Genomic DNA, 19,760 nt, shown 5'->3' with positions numbered 1-19,760 from the left:
TGACAGGCCATGAGAGAAAAGCAAAAGCCAAAGATTCACACTGGCTTCCGTAATACTTTAAAATCCTTCCCTAGTCGACAGGTTCTCCAAAGAGGGGAAAACAGTAAACTCCATGTGGTTTTTCAAAATTATGGTCATTAGTTTTAAGGCGGGAAAAATACTGAAGTTTTTGCAGGATGTGTGGATTTATTATCTCTTCCTTCCCCAGATTTTTTTCTTGTCATAGTGAATACACTGTAAATGAATCACAGAAATGAACTAAAATTTACTCACAAAATTGTTACAAGCCCAAGTTGCTATCCACACTTCATCAGTAATCTTTTCTTTTTCTTTTTATAACTTCAGGAAAAATAGTATAATTCACTTAAAGATCCTGATGCCTTCTTTTTGGAACACTGTCTGCACAACGTTTCATTTTGGCTCCAGAAAATGATTTGAGGACACCCACATGGCTGGAATGCTCTATTAGCACCTTGCTTTTCATTCTTCTGGTTGTTATTCATTTATTTATTACGGCAGGCCCACTTTAATTAAATCTAACCTTTGAACTTTCCTTCTACATTTTTTTTAATCATCTACAGAAACTATGTTGTACTTGAAAGCCTATTTTGTATCGAATAAACTCTTTTTTCTTCTGGTGACAACATTTTTTTTAAGTCACAATACACTATCGGCAAACAGGAAGTAGGTAAAAATAATGCTTGAGAGAGGTGAACTTGACATCTCCTCTTAGATCCACAGGCACTTCAAACTCAGTAAACCCAAAACCAAACGCTTTATTAGCATTTCCCAATAGCTCCAAGTTTTACAATTTCACCGAAAGGTCCCACCATCCTGTCAGCATTCCATAGAGATATTTCTCATCCTCTTTGTCCTCAAATACAATTGTCAAGTTTTACGCATGCTAATTCTTAAAACTTTCTGGAAACCATCATATCTTTCCATTCTCAGAACCCCAGATCCAGACTGGGAGAAGTTGCACAGGTCGGAAGGGCCCAGTTCTGCTACAGATAAATTGTAACAAAAATAAAGGGATGGAGGGGAAACTGCACATAAAAAAGGACTTTTAAAAGACATTTTTAAAAATGAGCAAGAAAAAACTTCTGCCTAGGGACGCATACTTGAATGAACTATAAAGAAATCCAGGGATGTGATGACTAGAAGTTAGGGTAGTCTTTTGGGGGACAGAGAGGACTGTCAATGGGATGGGGCCCATAGAGGGACTTCTCCAACGGGGCTGGAAATTTCTATTTTTTGATCTGTGCTGTAGTTACCAGGGCACTTGCTTTAGTTGCTTTATTAAGTTACACATTCGTCCGGATGGTGTTCTATTTCACTTTGCAATGAAAAGTTAAAAAGAAAAAACACACAAATCTGATCACATTACTGATCTGATCAAACCCGTCAATGGTCTCATCGTGCTTGTAAGGAAAAGTTCAAGCTCCTTCACGTGGTGGACAAGGCCTTGTAGCATCTGGTTCTCTACTCAAGCCCCAAAGTTTGCTAGTTTCCTCCCTACATTCAATTTTCAGTTCCTCAAAAGCACTCTGCTTTCTTATGTCACAATCTCTGAACATCAGTCAGTCCTGCTTGGAACAATCAAACACGCGGTCTTCCTCCTTCACTGATTCCTATTTGTCCTTCAGGTCCCAGCAGGAAAGCCTTCCCCGATGCCCCAACGTTGGGTGAAGTCTTCCCATCACACCCCGTACCTTCCCTATCATAACATGTCTCATCTGCATTAATACTGTCTAGTAGTTTATATCTTCCAGAGAACAACAACTTAAGGCAAGGGGTATAACTTATCCTTCAATTCCTGTATCTCCTAATACCTACCACAATGCACAGAACAGAACAAAGACACAATCAACTTACAGAAAAACATCTGCATATATTTGTTATAAGTGAAAATTGCCTTCGTCAGCATCAATTTACAAGAACACAAAATATAAACAAAGTAATAGCTAAAGCTAACTCACTATGCCAAGTACTTCTTTCATTAACTCATTTAATCCTCTGACCAATACTATGAGGTATTGTATTTATCACCAATTTACAAGAGACTGAGCCATCACATGCACTAAGTCACACCGTTCATAAATGGGATGAGTACACAGGCAGCCTGGCTCCACAGTCCTTGCCTTTAATTCCAATAAAGTATCCTCTCCCACCACCTAATATTACTACCATTCGTTTCAAAGATTGAAGCAGGTAGCTTTAAACTCAAAAATCCCAAACTTTCATTGAGGTTATCTGACAGGGAGCATTCACGAACATTACAGACACGTTTAGATGCTGGATGCCAAAACTCATGGGATTAGGGAGGAGAGCATACCAGGTGTAGGAGGAGCGCTTCCAAGAGCAGGTAACCTGAGACTCTGGTAAACCAGACCAAGATGTCAAATCCTGACATACCTCCTCTGGGCCTCCAACTGGGCCAAAGGTACAATATCTCTGTGATTACATGCTGACAACAGGTAGGTCTTCAGAGTGAAAGAGAGGCCAGACGAATATGAGCACACAGAGCACAGGGCATCAAATCAGATTCGAAGCTGTATTCAGATCCAGGACTGCTGCTCTTGGTAAGCTAAGATCCTCAATCAAAATAAGATCTTGTATTCATTCAGTATAAGTTATTAGTGTCTTTGGGGTAGGTTGAACATACCTGACTCTCAGGACTCAATGGTAAGACATGATGACGGTGCTACCCTCAATAAGCTTATGTGGAGTTGGGGGACAAACAAATAAACTGAATGAGCCAGTGAGGAAGGCAAACAAATAAACCAAGAATTATAGTACAGGTGAAACAGCCTATAAGAGTTCTGCATGGGTTCCTCGGCATATTTGAATCACACTAGCCAAGACGTGAGTAAGTTACATCGCAGGAGGTTTCTAGAAAGGCTTCTTGAAGATATACACTCTCGATCAGAGAACCAGATAAGTAATCCAGTTACTACTGCAAACCAATGAGTCACATGAAAAATATAAATTATGGGAACTGAGAGGGGTAAGAGGCTAGAGAAAATGTTATGGAGGAAGAAGTTAAATTGGATGCTGAAGTCTGGATAAGGCTGAAGGGAAAAGAGGAAGAAAAGGGATGGATAAGTCTGGGAAGCAGAAAAGCCAGCTCAGGGTTGGTCTGTAAACGTATTGCCACCAGACTCAGGGCAGAGTTGAAAATGCCTTGGCCATAAAAAAGAATGAAATCTTATTACCATTTGCAACGACATGGATGGACCTAGAGGGTATTATGCTAAGTGAAATAAGTCAGACTGAGAAAGACATATACCATATGATTTCACTTATATGTGGAATCTAAAAAACAAAATAAATAAACAAACAAAACAGAAACAGACTCATAAGTACAAAGAATAAACTGATGGTTGCCAGGTGGGAGGGGCGTTGGGAGCAGGGTGAAAAAGGTGAAGGGATTAAAATGTACAAATTGGTAGTTACAAAACAGTCAGTGAGATGTAAAATACAGCATAGGGAACATAGTCAATAATATTGTAATAACTGTATGGTGTCAGATGGGTACTAGACTTATCAAGGAGATCACTTCGTAAGTTATATAAATGTCTAACCACTATGCTGTACACCTGAAATTAATATAATATTGAATGTTAACTGTAATTGAAAAAAATAAATGCCAATACACGTGGTTCAAGTGGACACTGGGGAGATGTACATCAATGCCTGTCAGTGAAAAGCCTAAAACATTAAAATCACAAAATTCTAGGGGGAAAAAAAGACTCTAAAAATCTGTAAGCTCTTTATGGGGGCATGTTTTACAGAGATGATGACAACAGGCTAATCTTTTTTTACCACCTAATGATACTTTTCCTGAAGAGCTCACCCACATTCAACAGTGCAACAACCAACAATAGCAAAATGCATTCATAGAGCAGCAAGAGTGAAGAACAGGAAAAAGGGCAGGGAGGAGAAAAAGGGGAGAATAAAGAGGAGGGAGGGTGACACCAAAAGATGTAAAAAAGTGAACTATCTTTTCTCTCCCACAAACCTACTCTGTTTCCTATATTCCCCATCTCATCTATGGCATTACTGTGCAGCCATACACCCAAGACAAAAACCAAGTACCATGTTTTACATTTCCCTTTCCTTTACTACCTGCATCTCAGAATCACACAGGGGGCTTGTTAAAAGAGCAGGTTCTTTGGCCTACTCTAAGAGATGGTGATTCATTGAGTCTGGGTAGGACCTAGGAATCTGTCTTTTTAAGATTACGTATATGATTCTGATGAAAGAATCATACTTTGAGAAACAGTGTCTCATATCCAATCAATTTCGGTGTAGATTTTCTGTCCTAAAAGTCTCTTAAATTCATCCCATCTTCTCGCCACTCTCACTATCTTCATTGTGGTTTCCATCTCCTTCCTAGACTAATACCACAAGCTTCTACCTAGTTCCCTTCCTCCTGATTCCTCCCCTCCAAGCCATTCCATACACAAAGCTTCCAAACCACAGGCTTATGTGGGATAAGTAATGATCTGGTCCCTGTGCCTCCTCCTGCTGTCCTGTGCCAGTACGTTGACTGGAAAGGAAAAGGGAAGATGGATGAGAATCTGTCTTAAGCATGGCTAAAACATGTTCCCTTAACGGACATGGCAGAAGGAGATGATGAAGTCATCTGAAGCCATTCTGAAGACAAATAAGGTGAGATGAACTACCTGGCTTTATGAGACTCCATGGGCATACTCATGCCATTATCACTCTCTAGTCGTTATCTATATGGTTTTAGTAAGAACTTAATGTCTGCAAAACCCTGTTCTTAAGTGGTGTTAAAACTAAACAGTCATTTCACTTCATAGATAAAGCCAACTTTAAAGAAATGATTATGAAGCATTATTGAAATAGAATACAGATATATACATAGCACCTTGCCAACTAACATTTTCCCTCAAGACATGGGACAAAGGAAGCATAAAATTTAAACATCATGCTTGGCAAGACTTTAATATTAGAAAAATGTAAGAGCCAAACTGTACAGACTTTGAGGAACTTAATACATTCATGCATATGAGGTGAAGGGCACTGACTTAGAGCCCCACCAAAAGAGGGAGGACTCCTCTGGCCTAAGTGCAGCTTCCTCACACAACTCTGAAAGCGTGCGCTGCGTTTAAAAGGCAACAAATGACACCACAAGGGTAGGAGGTAGGAGACAGTGAGTCACTCATGGAGATGAGTTACAGCTCCTACCCATACTGAATCTTAGAGTCAAACAACAAACAGATCCCGCAAAGAAAATTAACTTTGGATTTCTTTTCAATTGTGTATTATTATAGCTTTCGTAGAATATCTTCAATTTGTTGTTAGAAAGAGGCATTATTGGAGAATATAATAAATAATGTTGTAAAGATTTTGTAGGGTATCTGATGGACACTTGTCTTATTAGGGAGACCACTCTATGGATAGTGTAGACACCTGACCACTGCGCTGTACACCTGAAAGCTGAATAATAGTGAATGTCAACTGTAATTTAACATATATATAGTCACAGGATGTGGAGTACAGCATAGGGAATAGAGTCAATGGAATTGTAACAGCTACATACGATGTCAGCGGGGTAGTAGATTGGGGGAGGGGGTTATCACTTTGTGAGGGGTGTAAATGTCTAACTATTACATTCTTTTGTACACCTGAAACTAAAAAAAAAAATTAAAAATGTGACAAAAAAATTAAAAATTAAAAATTAAAGAAGCATTATTAAAATCACTTTATCCTCACTTGCATTTGAAATGGATGAAGCAGTTTGCTTGTTATATATTGAACAATCACACTGAGATACTCAGCTAAACTACACAGCTGACTTCACCTCTCCCTTAGCAACTTTTCACGTTTCCTCCTGCCACAGGTCACCTGACTTCCATCCTTGCCCCATGTCTTCATTTGGAATGATGCTGGCAACAACCTGCTTATTAAGTGGCATTCAAGAAGGGAATTCCCAATGGCAGGGTTCCTAAAATGTGTGTTTCTGTAAACTTTAAAGATTTAATCTGGTCATCAGAAAAAGCCTTGTAGTCATCAGTAATAATAGCCTTTCATAGAATATGAAGCAAGGTAAAGGGGGATAACCTTCTTTAGATCACAGAATGAATGAAACAAAGAAAAAGAGGCAGAAAGAAGGAGCAGAAGAATAAATAGAAAGAAAAATAAGAATGAGAATAAGCCAGGGAAGTTGGGAGCCAGGTTTTCTGAGAGCCCAGCATTTGTTTCCCTGAATCCAATGGATTCCAGGTGCATTCTGGGAAAAGCCTCCTAGTCTTTGCCACAATAAGGTCCTAAGAGGAAACCCTGATCTTTTCTTTTTCACTCAGTGCTATAGCTCCACATGTTGGCGCCCAGCTACATTCTCCCCACTTCTGATTCCCAGCCGTAGCGTGCAATTTAGAAGAGTGAAAAGCCTGCAAAACAGCTGTAGGGAACTGCATTTGGAGGCCAGCAGGCCATGCTGAGAAAGACAGGCACACTCTTCCTTTTGGAACGTGCGGGAATGAAACTAACTGATGGTTCATTTCAATATGCCAGAGGTTTTTCTTTCCTTTTTCTTTTTTTCTCTATTTTATTTTATTTTGCAAATATATCTTCAGATGTCACTCTCCAGAAGTTTGCAATTCACAGGTAAGAATTTAATACGCAGTCTGCTGTGAATAAAAATATAATTACTTCTCTGTCCGAAAGTTCAACTTTCTTTGTTTCCCTCCCTAGTCCTGATTTCCTGTAGCTCACTGGCTCCAATGCAAGAGTGAAGTAATTTCTTTCCTCTGTGATTTATTTTCTGACGACAAGTAAGCAAAAATACCATAAAGAAAAGGGGAAAGAATGATTCACAATGACTACTTCTCAAAAATACAATTCCACAGTGACAGAGTAGGTAAAACGAAGTACTGTGCATCAAGAAACTTAAGAATAAAGCTGCATGTTCCTACATATTTCTGTGTCATAGTAAACTTTTTAGTAAAACTATGTGCCAGGAACATAATGCTAAGAGCTTTACAAGCATTATCTCATTTAATCCTTGGAACAACCTTACATGGAAAGAACCATCCTCATTTAACAGATGCAGAAACAGGTTTACCGAAGTTAAGGACTTGCCAAAGGACGCCTGGCTAATAAAATGGCAGAGTCAAAATGCAAGTGCACCCCGTGCCTTCAAATACCACTATGCTAGGTCTGTTCCCCAGGTTTACGATGCTTACACTGAAGTCCCCAAAAGCCTGCTGCTTGGAAATGCACACGGGATAACTACACGCTATAAACTAGAGCTCGAACAACAAATCTTTTCTGTTACAATCCTATCTTAAATCTCTTTTAAATGCATTCACTTCTTCATATTATTAACTAAAATATGGTCAACCTAATTGCCTCTTTCTTAAGTGATTCAGGATCTGTAGTGTTTTCCAATAATCATTTGAGTGAGTTTTGTTTGTTTGGTTTGGTTTTACTTATAGAAGATCACTGTAAGAACTTGCCAAGGGGTGTAACGCCAAGTTCATCACAACTCATCTATCAAGAACTATGCTGAGATACACAGCATATAGGGAGGCTGCCTGACAGATATGCAGCTATTTCATTTTTCTGCATATGCAAAATTCTACTGAAGGATTAAGCTAGACTAAGAAAAAAGTGGCCTCAGGCTAAACCATATGTTCATCCCCTCCACCTCCAATCTGGCTTTAGGGAACTTTATTTTGGAGGTGCTCTATCCAAGGATGTTATAGTATTCATTCATTCATTCATTCATTCATTCATTCATTCATTCAACAGAAATCTCCTTGACGTGGGGAGATACACACAAGCATTAACAGACATGGTCCTGCCCTCAGTCTTGTCTGGTGTAAAAAGAACAGCACTGTGCAACTCATATATGCACTGTAAGGACTTTCCTGAGACTATTGCGAAGGTTCTTCACAAAAACGCTACGAGAAATTTCTGATCCTTGGGTCAAAAATAGTAACTGTTGATCCAAGATCTATTTTTAATCCCATGGACACTGTATACTTGAAAACTATCTGAGCCTACTTTCTTTGCTGCTAAAAAATTCAGGGCCCACTTGTGGCCTCCTCGTGGTATGTAAGATGCATTTCAGCAACTGTCTCGTTCCTAGTCCGGTTGATGTCCCTAATCTTTTTCTCCCCTCTCTTCTTTCTCAGCTACTTCTAATTTGAATCTTGTATTTCATGCTTCCTTAGTCTTTTCGGGCAAAGGCACAGTAGAAATAAGTATAAAAAAGTAAGTAAAAATATACTTACATGTTAAAATTTTAGGAAAGTGGAGTAATAATATGTGCTGACTCCAAAAACTCAGCCTAGAAATTGACTTTATGGAAATGCCTCTTAAATCTCTATTAAGAACTATTTTTACTATTTTCGTACCTTAAGGTTTAAGTTCCTTGGGGGTGGGAGGGAACTGGTGAAAGATTTTTAGTTATCTAGAGTCCAATTGTGCTCTTTTTCTTAACTATGTAAGAATTGAATACACAAAGCAACCATTTATAAATGAGAATACCCCCATGTGCCAATTGGCATACAGAGAACTTGTTCTAGTGACTAGGTGATATTGTATAAAAAATGAATTCACTTTAACTGCAATAAAATGCATTTTCTATTCTTACCAGCCCTAGATTTATGATCTTAGCTCATTAAGCATTCTTAAAATGGTTGCATATTAAATTCTAATCAAGCTTTTACATAACACAGAGCCAACTGCAACCCAAAACCTAGCTCTCATTTGGAAGATGAGATCTATAGGGAAAAAAAGGCTTAAAAATCAAAAACTTTTTTTTATTTGTTGTGCTAAAAATAATTTCCCATTTTATACGTATAGGTTAAAATAATGTCCTTCTAAATTTATTTTTTAGAACTAAGTTAAGAACAAGCTTAAATTACTCTGTTACTTTTATTGTTATGAAGAACATATGAGCATTAGCAGAAGGGAGAAAAAAGGAGAGATAGTTTCTAAGACAGGATGTGGGCATCTCTGCAAAAGCAGATAAATAAGAACATAGATAAGTCTCATCTTTGCCAAAAACCATCATCATTATCAATCTATCTGATTTCCTTTCAACTTTGTAGTGCATTATATCAGATGGAGAAGATCAGTACAATCACAGATATTTTCCATTTACCTTTTCTCTTACAATAGCTAAAGATTCTTAAATAAGTAAATCTATAGATGAGATCTTTCAGCTCTTTATTTACAAAATAATCACATGAACTGAACCACATCAATCAATCTGTATTCACATATATCTCAGATGTACATGTTTCTAATACCTGACAAAAGACATGTCATTGTTACTTGTTCCTAAGCCTTCTTCAGTGCTGTTAACATCAGATTCTTAGATGTATAAAAAAGAAGCATAAAAAAGATGCCCAAGGAAGCATCACTGAAAGTTTTAATGGAACAAAGCCAAAAGGAAAATTTTATGAGTTAAACAGATGTTCTAGTTTTGAAAGCAATTTGAACAAAAATGAGTAAAATCTCCATATAAATCCCAAACAAATATTATTTCCTTAGAGCCTACATACACCAAATTATAAACCAAACAGAGTCTAAGTGCTCAGTAAATAACAGTAATAATTATCATTACTGCCATTATTCTTATTTATTGAAGGCTTACTATGTGACAGGAACTGTGTTTAGTACTTTACATTGTCTCCTTTAATCCTCCTAACAATCCTTTGAGGTGGATACTGCTGTTACTGTCACTTTATACATCAGGACACTGAGGCTCAAATTAAGTATTAATAAATTAGTCTGAAGTAACACAGCTGAAGAGTGGGGAAGCTGGGATTCAAACCCAGGCAGTGTGACTGCAGAGCTAGCACTTTCCTACTGCACGAGAGTGTAGCATGATACGAGCCTCTAAGTCATGAATGAAAACTTACTTAGGTGCAAATTTTAAATTTATCGGGCTATTGCTTCATCTTTGAATCTCAAGCACCCAGGACAGTGGATGACATACAATAGATACTCAATAAATGTTTTTGATTGAATAAGTCAACAAACACAATTTAGTCATTGGTTTTCAAAAGAGTAGAAATGTTTTTCAAGGAAAATGGCAAATGTATTCAGCCTGATCATGCCATTATACAAAGCTTTTATTAAATTTCAACATATTAATTACTGATTAATAACTGATCTTTTATAAGTAAGTGCTAGTCTTTTTTTCTCTGAAACCAAACATAGGTGAACTATCTATCCTAAGACAATGACAACACCTACAATATGCTTCTTTGTGTATAGTGGGGACATGATTTAGTTGATTTAAACAAAGATAGGTGAACTATACAAACATTTAACAGTATTTTAAGTTGTCAAAAAGTGATTATGTTCAACTACAAATTTAAATGAAAATTTAAGTCTAGGGATTAGATGTGATAGCTTTTAGAAAGTTAAAATATCCATAAAATCATTAAAAAGCACACCCTTGTTAGTAACAGTACTTGCCAAGAGAAAATGTTCCAGTAACTCAAATTTTTATGCTAGGATCTCTTCTAGAACTAGAAACTAGATGTAAAGATAAATTCTCAACTTCGGACCTTCAGTTTCTAGGAGGTCAAGTGAAGAAAGTTAACTGTTTAGCTCTATTAAGTCACAGATTGGCTTTTAGGTTACTGGATAACAGCATAGAGTTATACCTATTTTTATCAATACTACTATGAATAAAGAACTAGTCCTCTAGTAAATTTCTACACATATCCAATAACCTGAAGAAATGATGGGAAAATTATCACTTTTACTTGAAGTTATTTATTCTCCTTTCATCATATGAGTCTAGTCCTCTCTGATAATAGCATTCATTCAAGTTGATATTTATATCATTTATATGCCTGAATGTTTTATACCATAATAATAAAACTGCACTAGTCTTGTGCAATTCTCTTAATGTTATTGTACTTGTATTTAAAAAAATCTCCATTAATAAATGGTATTTCCCAAGTAATCTATTCTTTTATGAGGTCAAATAGATGGCTTTTTTCAGTAACTATCTTTCGGGAATATTTTCATCAGCATCTTAATCGTCAAATTTCACTATGTATTTAAAAAAAAGGGGGCAGGGGTTAAAAGAAGAAATACCCTTATATGACAACCAAGGTTTTTTTCCTAAATAAATATGGTTGCTATTTTTAATTAACTGAACATGCCAAGTATTATTACATTTGATAATATAATCTGGTAGTTCCAATGTAAATAAATTTTCAGACATCTCTTATTTTCTTTCTCATGTCAAGAATAGAATAAGATCAGTTAATTACTACTGAAACTACAGCATACATGGCTCAGCTGTATGAAACAAAATAAAAAAGGTTCTTTTCAACCTAAAATATTGCAAGCTTCAAAATGACTATACATATCTAATAAGCATTAAAAGTCAGCTCTGATATGGATTTAATGTTAATTCTTCCATAATCCTTTTTTATTAAGAAATTCTAGAAAATCCTTCAAAGATTTTGGCAGAAATTTAGGGATAAATTTACATATTGGCAGAAATTTAGGAATAAATTTATCATATTGGCAGAATTCAGGAAGCTTGGAAACTATCATTCTTCACCTCTATGAAATCTAAGATGTTATTCCTGCAATATGTAATTTATCACAGCATTCAATGCATTCACTGATTTTTCTAAACATTTAAAAATGAGCTCTCTCCAGCCCTATGACAAGTAGCAGCTTATGTAATTTTAAAAGGATATTTCATATAGTTAATAATGTTTTAGTGCAACTGAACCATGAATATGTATTAAAACACAGGTTAAATAAGAATACCCAGAGTCTCTAATCAATTCATCCATACCTTTTTAGAAGCAGGTAGATGCATTAATTATAAACAAATAATATAAAGTTAAGCTAATAAAAAGAGACAGGAAGTTTGTTCTCTTCTTGAGCTTTTGAAAGTAACTTGTTACATGAAAAGAATTCCTCACACAAACTGCAACACTGATTTTCCTACACGTTTCAGCAATTTGCTGGTAATTTGATAAACTCTTCTTCATAAACTGCAAGTTAATCTCATCACGTTTACTTTTAGCTCCTAATTGTCATAAAATGCAAATAAATCTTAATTTCTTGCTGACAAAAAGTTTTAACCACTTGGGGGGGGGGGGCATCAATCACAACCTAAGGCAAGATGATGGTCATATATGCTTGTTAAACAAGGCGGAAAGAATTCTCACCAGTCAAAATGGTACTATTTACTCAATTCAACAAATTATTTTTTCTTCGGTTAGGTTGTATCTAAATATTTTCCTTCTAACTTTAAACGTGGAAGTTACTAGGTCTTTTCAAACTATGGACCATTCATAAGCCATTGGCAAGAGAAATAGCAAGTAACCCCTCGCCTTCACACACACACACACCAAGTATATGAAAAATCTGGCCTCTATGAGTTCATTGGAATATGAATGTGTTTCTTTACATTGCAGAGTTAATACAGTAAGAAGAAAAAGACAAAAATCTACCAACTAGGCTGCGCTGCCATCCTCTCCATGTAGTCTTTGGCCATGTCTCGGGCTTCAATGTTCTCCGGGTACAGCACACAGAACATTGCCAAGGCACCCAAATTGTTGCCGTAAATTTCGTTCCAGCGGGCACTGTACTCCTTGGGATCCCAGGGCGGGAGGTACTCCAAGGGGCTGGACAGCATGGTGTGCACGGCCTCGGTCAGCCGGGCGGCAATGTGCTCGTGTGAGCTGGCGGCCCTGAGCTGGAGCTCTGCCACCTCGACCCGGGAGAAGTACAGCATTGGGTGGCTGTCATAGTTGGCATTGGTGAAGGGAATCATGACTTCTGGGTTCTCGTCGGTGATATAGGCTGACACAAAGCAAAATAAATATATGAAAAACACACTGGGAGCCCCCCGTGTGTGAGTCCTCATCGTGACATCAGATCTCCAAATCTCCAAGGCAGCCAAACCATCTTTGAAAGATCCTACAGGAGGAAAAAACAAAAGAGAACGATGTGTGAACCAAGGGAATATGGCAAAGTTGAAACATATGGTAGGTAGTGACCTCACTTACTAGGAAAAGGTCTAAATATTGAAAAAATGAAGCATCTGAATTTAGTTGTTTTTTTAATACAACAAAATCTGAACTAGGAAGAAACGTATTGAAACCTAGTAATTTAAAATTAATTAAGTAGTTAGTCAATTAAGCATGATATGTGAGACATGTATTCACTGTGGAAAACAGAACTTTGGACTTGGGAAAACGGTATATAATATTTGCATTAAGTAGGGAAGAAAACTCTCCTTGGCATTCTTCTCACATTTTCTCACACAAAAAATGCTTAGGTTTTATGGTATTTTTTAATGTGAAAACCACAATAACCAAACGCTGGTGGTGAGATGTCATCTGGGAATGTGAATAAACGTTAGGAAAAAATAGAAAATCCTGTCTTTCTTTTCTTTCATTTTTTTTTTTTTTTATGGAGGGCGCAGCTCAGTGTCCCATGCGGGGATCGAACCAGCAACCTTGGTGTTGTCAGCACCTGGCTTTAACCAATTGAGTTAACCGGCCACCCCCAGTCTTATCTTTCTTAACACAGCCTCCTTCACTCTAACTTCTCCCCACTTCCAATCATTCTACATTCTGAACCAGTGGTTAGGATCAATCCACCTATAAGCATGTAAGCAAACAACGTATTGTGAGAAAGGCTAACTATCCTCTTTTTGTCAACAGAAGAAGGTGGGGACAGAGAAGACAAAGCAGAGAACACAGCTGCCAGGCCTGTGCATTGCCTGGGCTAACAGAAGCAAGTATGCAGTGAAAGACCAGACACAGGGCTGCTGGCATTAGAAACTGACGCGCCTTCATTCAGAAAATAAAATCCCAGAATCAAAAGGCTAAAATAACACGTGTGCATTTTCCCCTTCTTATTTCAAACTACTGTCTACTTTTTCATTTTGCAAATGGGATTTTGGTGTCATTCAGTAAGTCAGACAGTTAAACCAAGCTCACATATTTTCTTAACTACTTAACTTTCTTAAAAGTCCTTTTTTTTAGTGGCAGCTTTGCTCACAGGTTAAAAGAACGTCTTTCAAATGTAGAAACATTTGAAAAAAAAAAAAAAAACCCTCAGCTTAGTCCTAGTCTACTTCTCACATCTGGGATAAAGCAGGCATAAAAATCCCCTAGAGGAAAAGTTAGGGAATTCTTAAAATTCTTCAGAGGGGAAAGGTTATAGAAAGCAGACCAGAAAAAGACAGTTTTATGTAAATAATGAACAGTAGTTTTCAATTATTAAAGGGAGAAACTGGTGAAGAAAAATCAACCTCCCCAGCTGAACACAAATTATTTTTCCAAGGAAAAACTGCCTCATCACATTCAGAAGACAGAAAACTAAGGATTTAACACACATTGAGGCTCAATCCAGATTTTCACCTTGCTCTATCTCCGAGAGAGGCAATATGGCATGACTTGTGAATGCTGCCATAAATTCTAGTATTCTTTATATTTCTGAATGTGCTTTAGATTATATATAAGGTATATGGAATCAATGGCAGCAGTTTTGTAAAGCATTTTAGATTTACTTCAGGAGTAGAACTTACAGTGAATTAAAAAAGTTAGTATAGCCGTGCTAAATTATATAAAATAGAAATAAATCTTGGACTCTGCCCATATTATGTCTAGCACCCAAAGCTTCAAGGAGGCGGGCTGGATCCTTCAAGGTCAGAGACCTGGCCAAAAGAAATAACATTTTGTGGTTATGTCTGAGGAGGGGTGTGGTCTCTGGCAACAGGAGAGGTGGCTGGGTCTGAAGTAATGCTCAGTTCCTACTGCCTCTCCCCACAGGGCTGTATTTCTTGCTCTTTTCAGAGAACAATCACGCTAATAATTTTTTTTTAAAGCCTGTATATATTAAATCCCCAAAAGTCTAAGAATGGATATAGCCATCAGTACAATCAATATTGTGGGGGTTCTAGGTAACTAGGGTGAGGATGGGTTGAAAGTTCCTCCTTTAACTGACCCCTACATGCATAGAAATGAAGATTTCTCCACTACTGGTTTTTGACTGTGTAGCTCAAGTCCTGGGTAGTAGGGGGTAGCTTGGGTTGTGGGGGGATAGGTAAGAAGCTATGTGGAGACCAGAGATTCTCCATCTCAGATTCTGTACAAAGGGGGTTAAGGCTGATTTGTTTATATTCTCTTTCTCCTCCCTTATGCATACCATCCCCCTATCCAGGCCCAGAGTCACTGAGATAGTCAGGGCTGTTTCAGAGGGTCCCTCACAATTCAGGACTCGTACTGTGAGCCCACCCACTTCTGCCATACTGCTTCCCGTTATGTAGGACGTGCCTGAGTATATTTAAACATGAAGAGTTGCTCCGGAAGAACAGAACCTCATTAAGATGTTGTTTTGGGAAAGATGCCATCTCAATATGCCAACTGTTATTGACGGTTCCCTAGTTACTACTTCAAATTCATGTGAGGGTGTCAGGGCAGCAAGGCTGTGAGTTACCGCACATGCAAAACATTAATTCTTGTTAGAAGACCATGTGGGCCCATGCAGAACCCACAGAAATTCTGCAGAATGATCATCTACGAAGACTGCCTAGGGAGAGAAAAACCACAGCATTTCCAGTGGCACAAATTTATGTGTTGCCTCCCTTATATCACATTCAACATAACCAGCTCCGACTGCTTTCCCAGCTATTCAGCCTTTGTTGATCTACCCAAAGACCTCGTTTCTCCTGTATCCGGTGCGTACCTGTATTACATTAGACTGCTTCGGCTGTTTACACGCCATGCCTCACAGAAGGCGGGACCACAGCTTCCTCTTCCCATCCTGGGGCTTCAGATTGTACCTGACATATAAAAGGCAGCTCATGAATGCCAGCTGAACTGAACGAACTCTTGAGCTCAGGAGCTGGTAGATATCATCACTAAAATGAGCAAGGAGAAACCTTACTTCCCCTTATTTGAAACCAAAGCAAGTTTAGAATTTTTCAGAAAAAAATTCTGCTAGAAAACTAATGGAGAAAAATATAAGGCCTAAAAACTCCTGTAGCCTATAAACTATTCAGTAGTTTTCAAAAAGGAAAAGGAAAAATATTAAACTTAAAGTCTAATCCAAACATGCGTTAGGTTCATATCCTAAAGGGAAACCTAACTCTCATTTATCATCTTAAGTTTTTCTAGAAAATTCTACCAAAAAGCCCCTATTTCCAGTTTAGGTTTCCCCCTTTAACCTCTAACCTCAGCATTCTGAGGACCACTCTGTAAAGAGAACAGCTAAAATCAGATAAAAGGAGCATTTCTCAAGATAATTTTAGGTGGATCGCAAATGGACAGATTTTATGCTAATTTTATGTACTTATTTCAATGTTCATTAGGAAAAACTTTAACACATCAACAGATATATAAAGTACCTGTTTAAAATACATTTAAGTTTAAAAGTTTAACAATAACGAAAAGTAAATGGATAAGGCAAAATTTGTTGAAGAAGGTGGTGCCTGAATGGCTCAACTTTGAAAATGTTGAGTGAAACAATGGCCATTAAAGGCTAATGATTTTACCAGAATGGCCAACTTGGACTCCCGCTACAGAGAGAGAGAGAAGAGAGAGAAGAGAGAGAGACACACACACACACACTTTGGACCAATTATTCTGTACTGTCCGATGTCAGTGGATGATCTCTCAAGGCATTCACCTCTAGTTCACTGTGTTGCAGACAAAGCACAGCACTGTCAACTCACTTAAATCTTTAAGTAGAAGTGCAACTTCAAGAGCATGGCATTTTCAATACGGCAAAATCACCGCTACCCTCAGCAGTTGCCTCTAATAATACGGTTTACCCAATATAATTCAATTCTCAGGATGTTTCTGAAAGACTCTACTGAGCCTCATTTCCCCTAAAAGTCTTTCCTCTTCTCCACTACGAGTATAATACACTAGCTTTCCTAATCCAGTTTTCTTTCCCCTTCTTTTGTGTCGTTCTACATAGCTCAAAGAGCAAAATATTCCCAAATTTTGACCTAATCAATGAATACAATATAGTCCTTTAAGAATTAACCTGTCACTACAAGATAATTCAGATAGCAATTTGATCATCTTTCTGCCTGTATGCCCCACATATATCTGTAGCAGTCCTAGTTTGGCATTTTGCTTAGGCCAAGCCAAAGGATATAAAAAGTATTTAACAAGATGCTTGAATTCTAATTATCTTAAGTAGGTCCTCACACAGCAACAATAAGCCAACAATTATTTTGCTTTCATTCTGATTCGAACAATCCACTGCAGCTATTATGATTGCTGACACACAGAGAAATTTTGTGTGAAATGCTTTTCAAATATTTGATCTTTGACTTTACAGAGGCAAAACAGTATTAAAAGTTACCGTACACTGTTATTCTAACAGTACCTTAGAGTAAACTTCAGAGGCTGAACTAGAACTCAAATCTCCTAAATCCTAAACCAATGTTCTTTCTTTTGAGCACACTTTTAACAACATTCAGCATTAAAGGTTCCACTTCTGCCATCATTACACAAAGAAAGCACAGAAAGAGTACGCTGAAAACGAAGAGTTGAGAACAGAGATTAATACACATCAAGTTTCCAAAATGAAGTGAGCTTCCAAATAGTCTGGGACTGTTTATAAATGAAACACATGGTAGTACAAAAATTATTCTAATTCGTCTGGTGTTAGGAAATATTTTTAACAAAATAATTTTTAAAACATAGAAAGTATAAAGATGGAAGAGAGAAATCACCCTGCAGAAAGTAAAACATATCCCAAATTAAGATGGATTAAAGACCCTCTTCTGTGCCACGTCTAAGGCGCTAGGCATTGCAATTAACATCGTGTGTGTTTGTGGCGTGGGGCAGACATGAGGGTGATCCCAGCTCTGCTGTCTACTAGGTTTGATCAACTGACTTCTGCCCTCAAAAGTCTTCATCCTCTCATCCATAAAATGGTCCCAACTTCACGGGGCGATTAAATATGTGATGCACTTAGCATAGAACCTGACACGAAGAGCTCAATGAATAGTTGTTATTTTTAATAAAAGGGAAGATGTTTCAGACACACAAGACTACATTAACTTATCCATACAATACTTTATTTGAAGAAACTAAATATTATAAGCAAAAGAATGAGAACTAGAGATATTAACTGTCTAGGGCAAGGTCATGCCACTTGTTAGAAACAGTTGAAATTAGAAAACGATGCTCCTGACTCTTTAACACACCGTGTTTCCCCAAAAATAAGACCTAGCCGGACAATCATCTCTAATGTGTCTTGTGGAGCAAAAATTAATATAAGACCTGGTATAATATGATATAATATAATACCCGGTCTTATATTAATTTTTGCTCCACAAGACGCATTAGAGATGATTGCCCAACTAGTTCTTATTTTCGAGTTAACATGGTATCAATCACAGTAAGCTCAACATTCACTAGAAAGGAAAGCACATGACCCTTGAAAGTTTTCAAGTATCTGTTGAAGGTTTTGCCCCCAAAGAAAAGAATAACAACTGAATAAACTATTATCTGAGTTTGATTGCTTCGCAAGCCATTGATTCTTGGTGTAAAAAGGGCGACTGCTTCTTACGTACATCTTCCATATTCTTTCAAAAGAAAGGCCAAGTGATATAGGGGCTTGGAAATACAATCTCTGGCTGGGGAGCTGTTTCCTAGTAACAAATTTATATTACGGAAGGGATACATGATTACTCAGGGCACATCTGCTGCCATTGCCAGAGTTGATGAGTTAACCTCAGTCCCCAGTCTGGCCTTGGCTCAGTGTCATCAGTATCTCAGTTAAACACCCCAGGAGATGCTCTCCGATATTAAAATAAAAACAACTAAAACTCTCCTCCCCCAACACATATAAAACCAAACTGTTTGCTTTCATTTATAAGAAATACAGTGATCAAGCCAATTGGGAAACATTTCTGGCTTTATTGGAAAACTACTATTGATCTAGTAAAATTACTAGATAATTGCCTGGTGAACAAGGAATCAAAACAAAGGCGCTGGGAAGGGCTCTGAGCTTGGAGTACCTCAACCAGTCATGGTCACCGCCATAACTGCACTTGAAAGGATTGTCAGTGTCTGAGATAGCATTAAAAATAAAAAATTTAAAACTGACTTGTAATGATATTTAGTAAAGAGCAAAATGTACATCCTCCATAGCTCCTGCCACCACCCCCACCAAGCTCAGCCCAAGGGTAGGTGTTCCAGTTTTCCCAACCCAATGGATGGGCACAGTAGTTAGTTATATTATTAGGACAGTCAAATACCTCCACACTAGGCCTAGATATACCATATTCATAAAACACTAAAACAATCCCGCAGACCAGACAACTGAATGGCCCTGACATCATACCTTTCCCCTGGAAAATGTGTAGACCCGCAGACATTAGCATCTATGACTCTTCCTTGCTCATGCTTCCATTAGTTCCCTCTGTCTTTAGGCCTCCAGTCTCATTTTAGGCAAACTCTGATGGCCTAAGAGTACTAATACATCCTCAACAAGCTGCACATTTCCTTCTCTGATCTATTTTAGAATTGAACTCTCAAAGAAACCCATTTCCAAGTATTTGAGAAACATCTTGCCGTGGTCTCATACATGCTACCCTTACTGTTTCCACATATTGTAACTAATGGAATGTATACATTTTTAAAGTTCTCTTTACCTTTCTATTTCAATTTTATTACATGTACAATTAGGATAATTCTTGAAAAATAATTTTTCTTCACTAGCAAAATAAACCTTATATGTTCCTGGTAAATTTT

At 37.6% G+C, this 19,760-nt stretch overlaps 1 protein-coding gene across 10 annotated transcripts in view; it reads right to left on the bottom strand.

The window, feature by feature from the left end:
• Positions 1–19,760, bottom strand: part of DSE (dermatan sulfate epimerase) — a 57,967-nt gene that overhangs the window by 19,401 nt on the left and 18,806 nt on the right. For 5 of the 10 annotated variants that reach the window (XM_033102772.1, XM_033102774.1, XM_033102775.1 and 2 more), the window contains one exon: positions 12,483–12,951. The exons of 1 other annotated variant lie outside the window; for it this stretch is intronic. In XM_033102772.1, coding sequence (XP_032958663.1) covers positions 12,483–12,898 — 416 coding nt within the window. In that variant the 5' untranslated portion in view covers positions 12,899–12,951. Of the gene's footprint in view, positions 1–12,482; positions 12,952–15,729; positions 15,842–19,760 lie in introns of those variants that run through there. 4 more of the 10 variants (XM_033102768.1, XM_033102769.1, XM_033102770.1 and 1 more) reach the window with 3 other exon arrangements.

Source organism: Rhinolophus ferrumequinum, chromosome 3 (genome assembly GCF_004115265.2).
Source record: "Rhinolophus ferrumequinum isolate MPI-CBG mRhiFer1 chromosome 3, mRhiFer1_v1.p, whole genome shotgun sequence".
Lineage (NCBI taxonomy): Eukaryota > Metazoa > Chordata > Mammalia > Chiroptera > Rhinolophidae > Rhinolophus > Rhinolophus ferrumequinum.
Note: the sequence above shows the minus strand (reverse complement) of the source record. Positions and strands in the feature narration are given on the sequence as shown.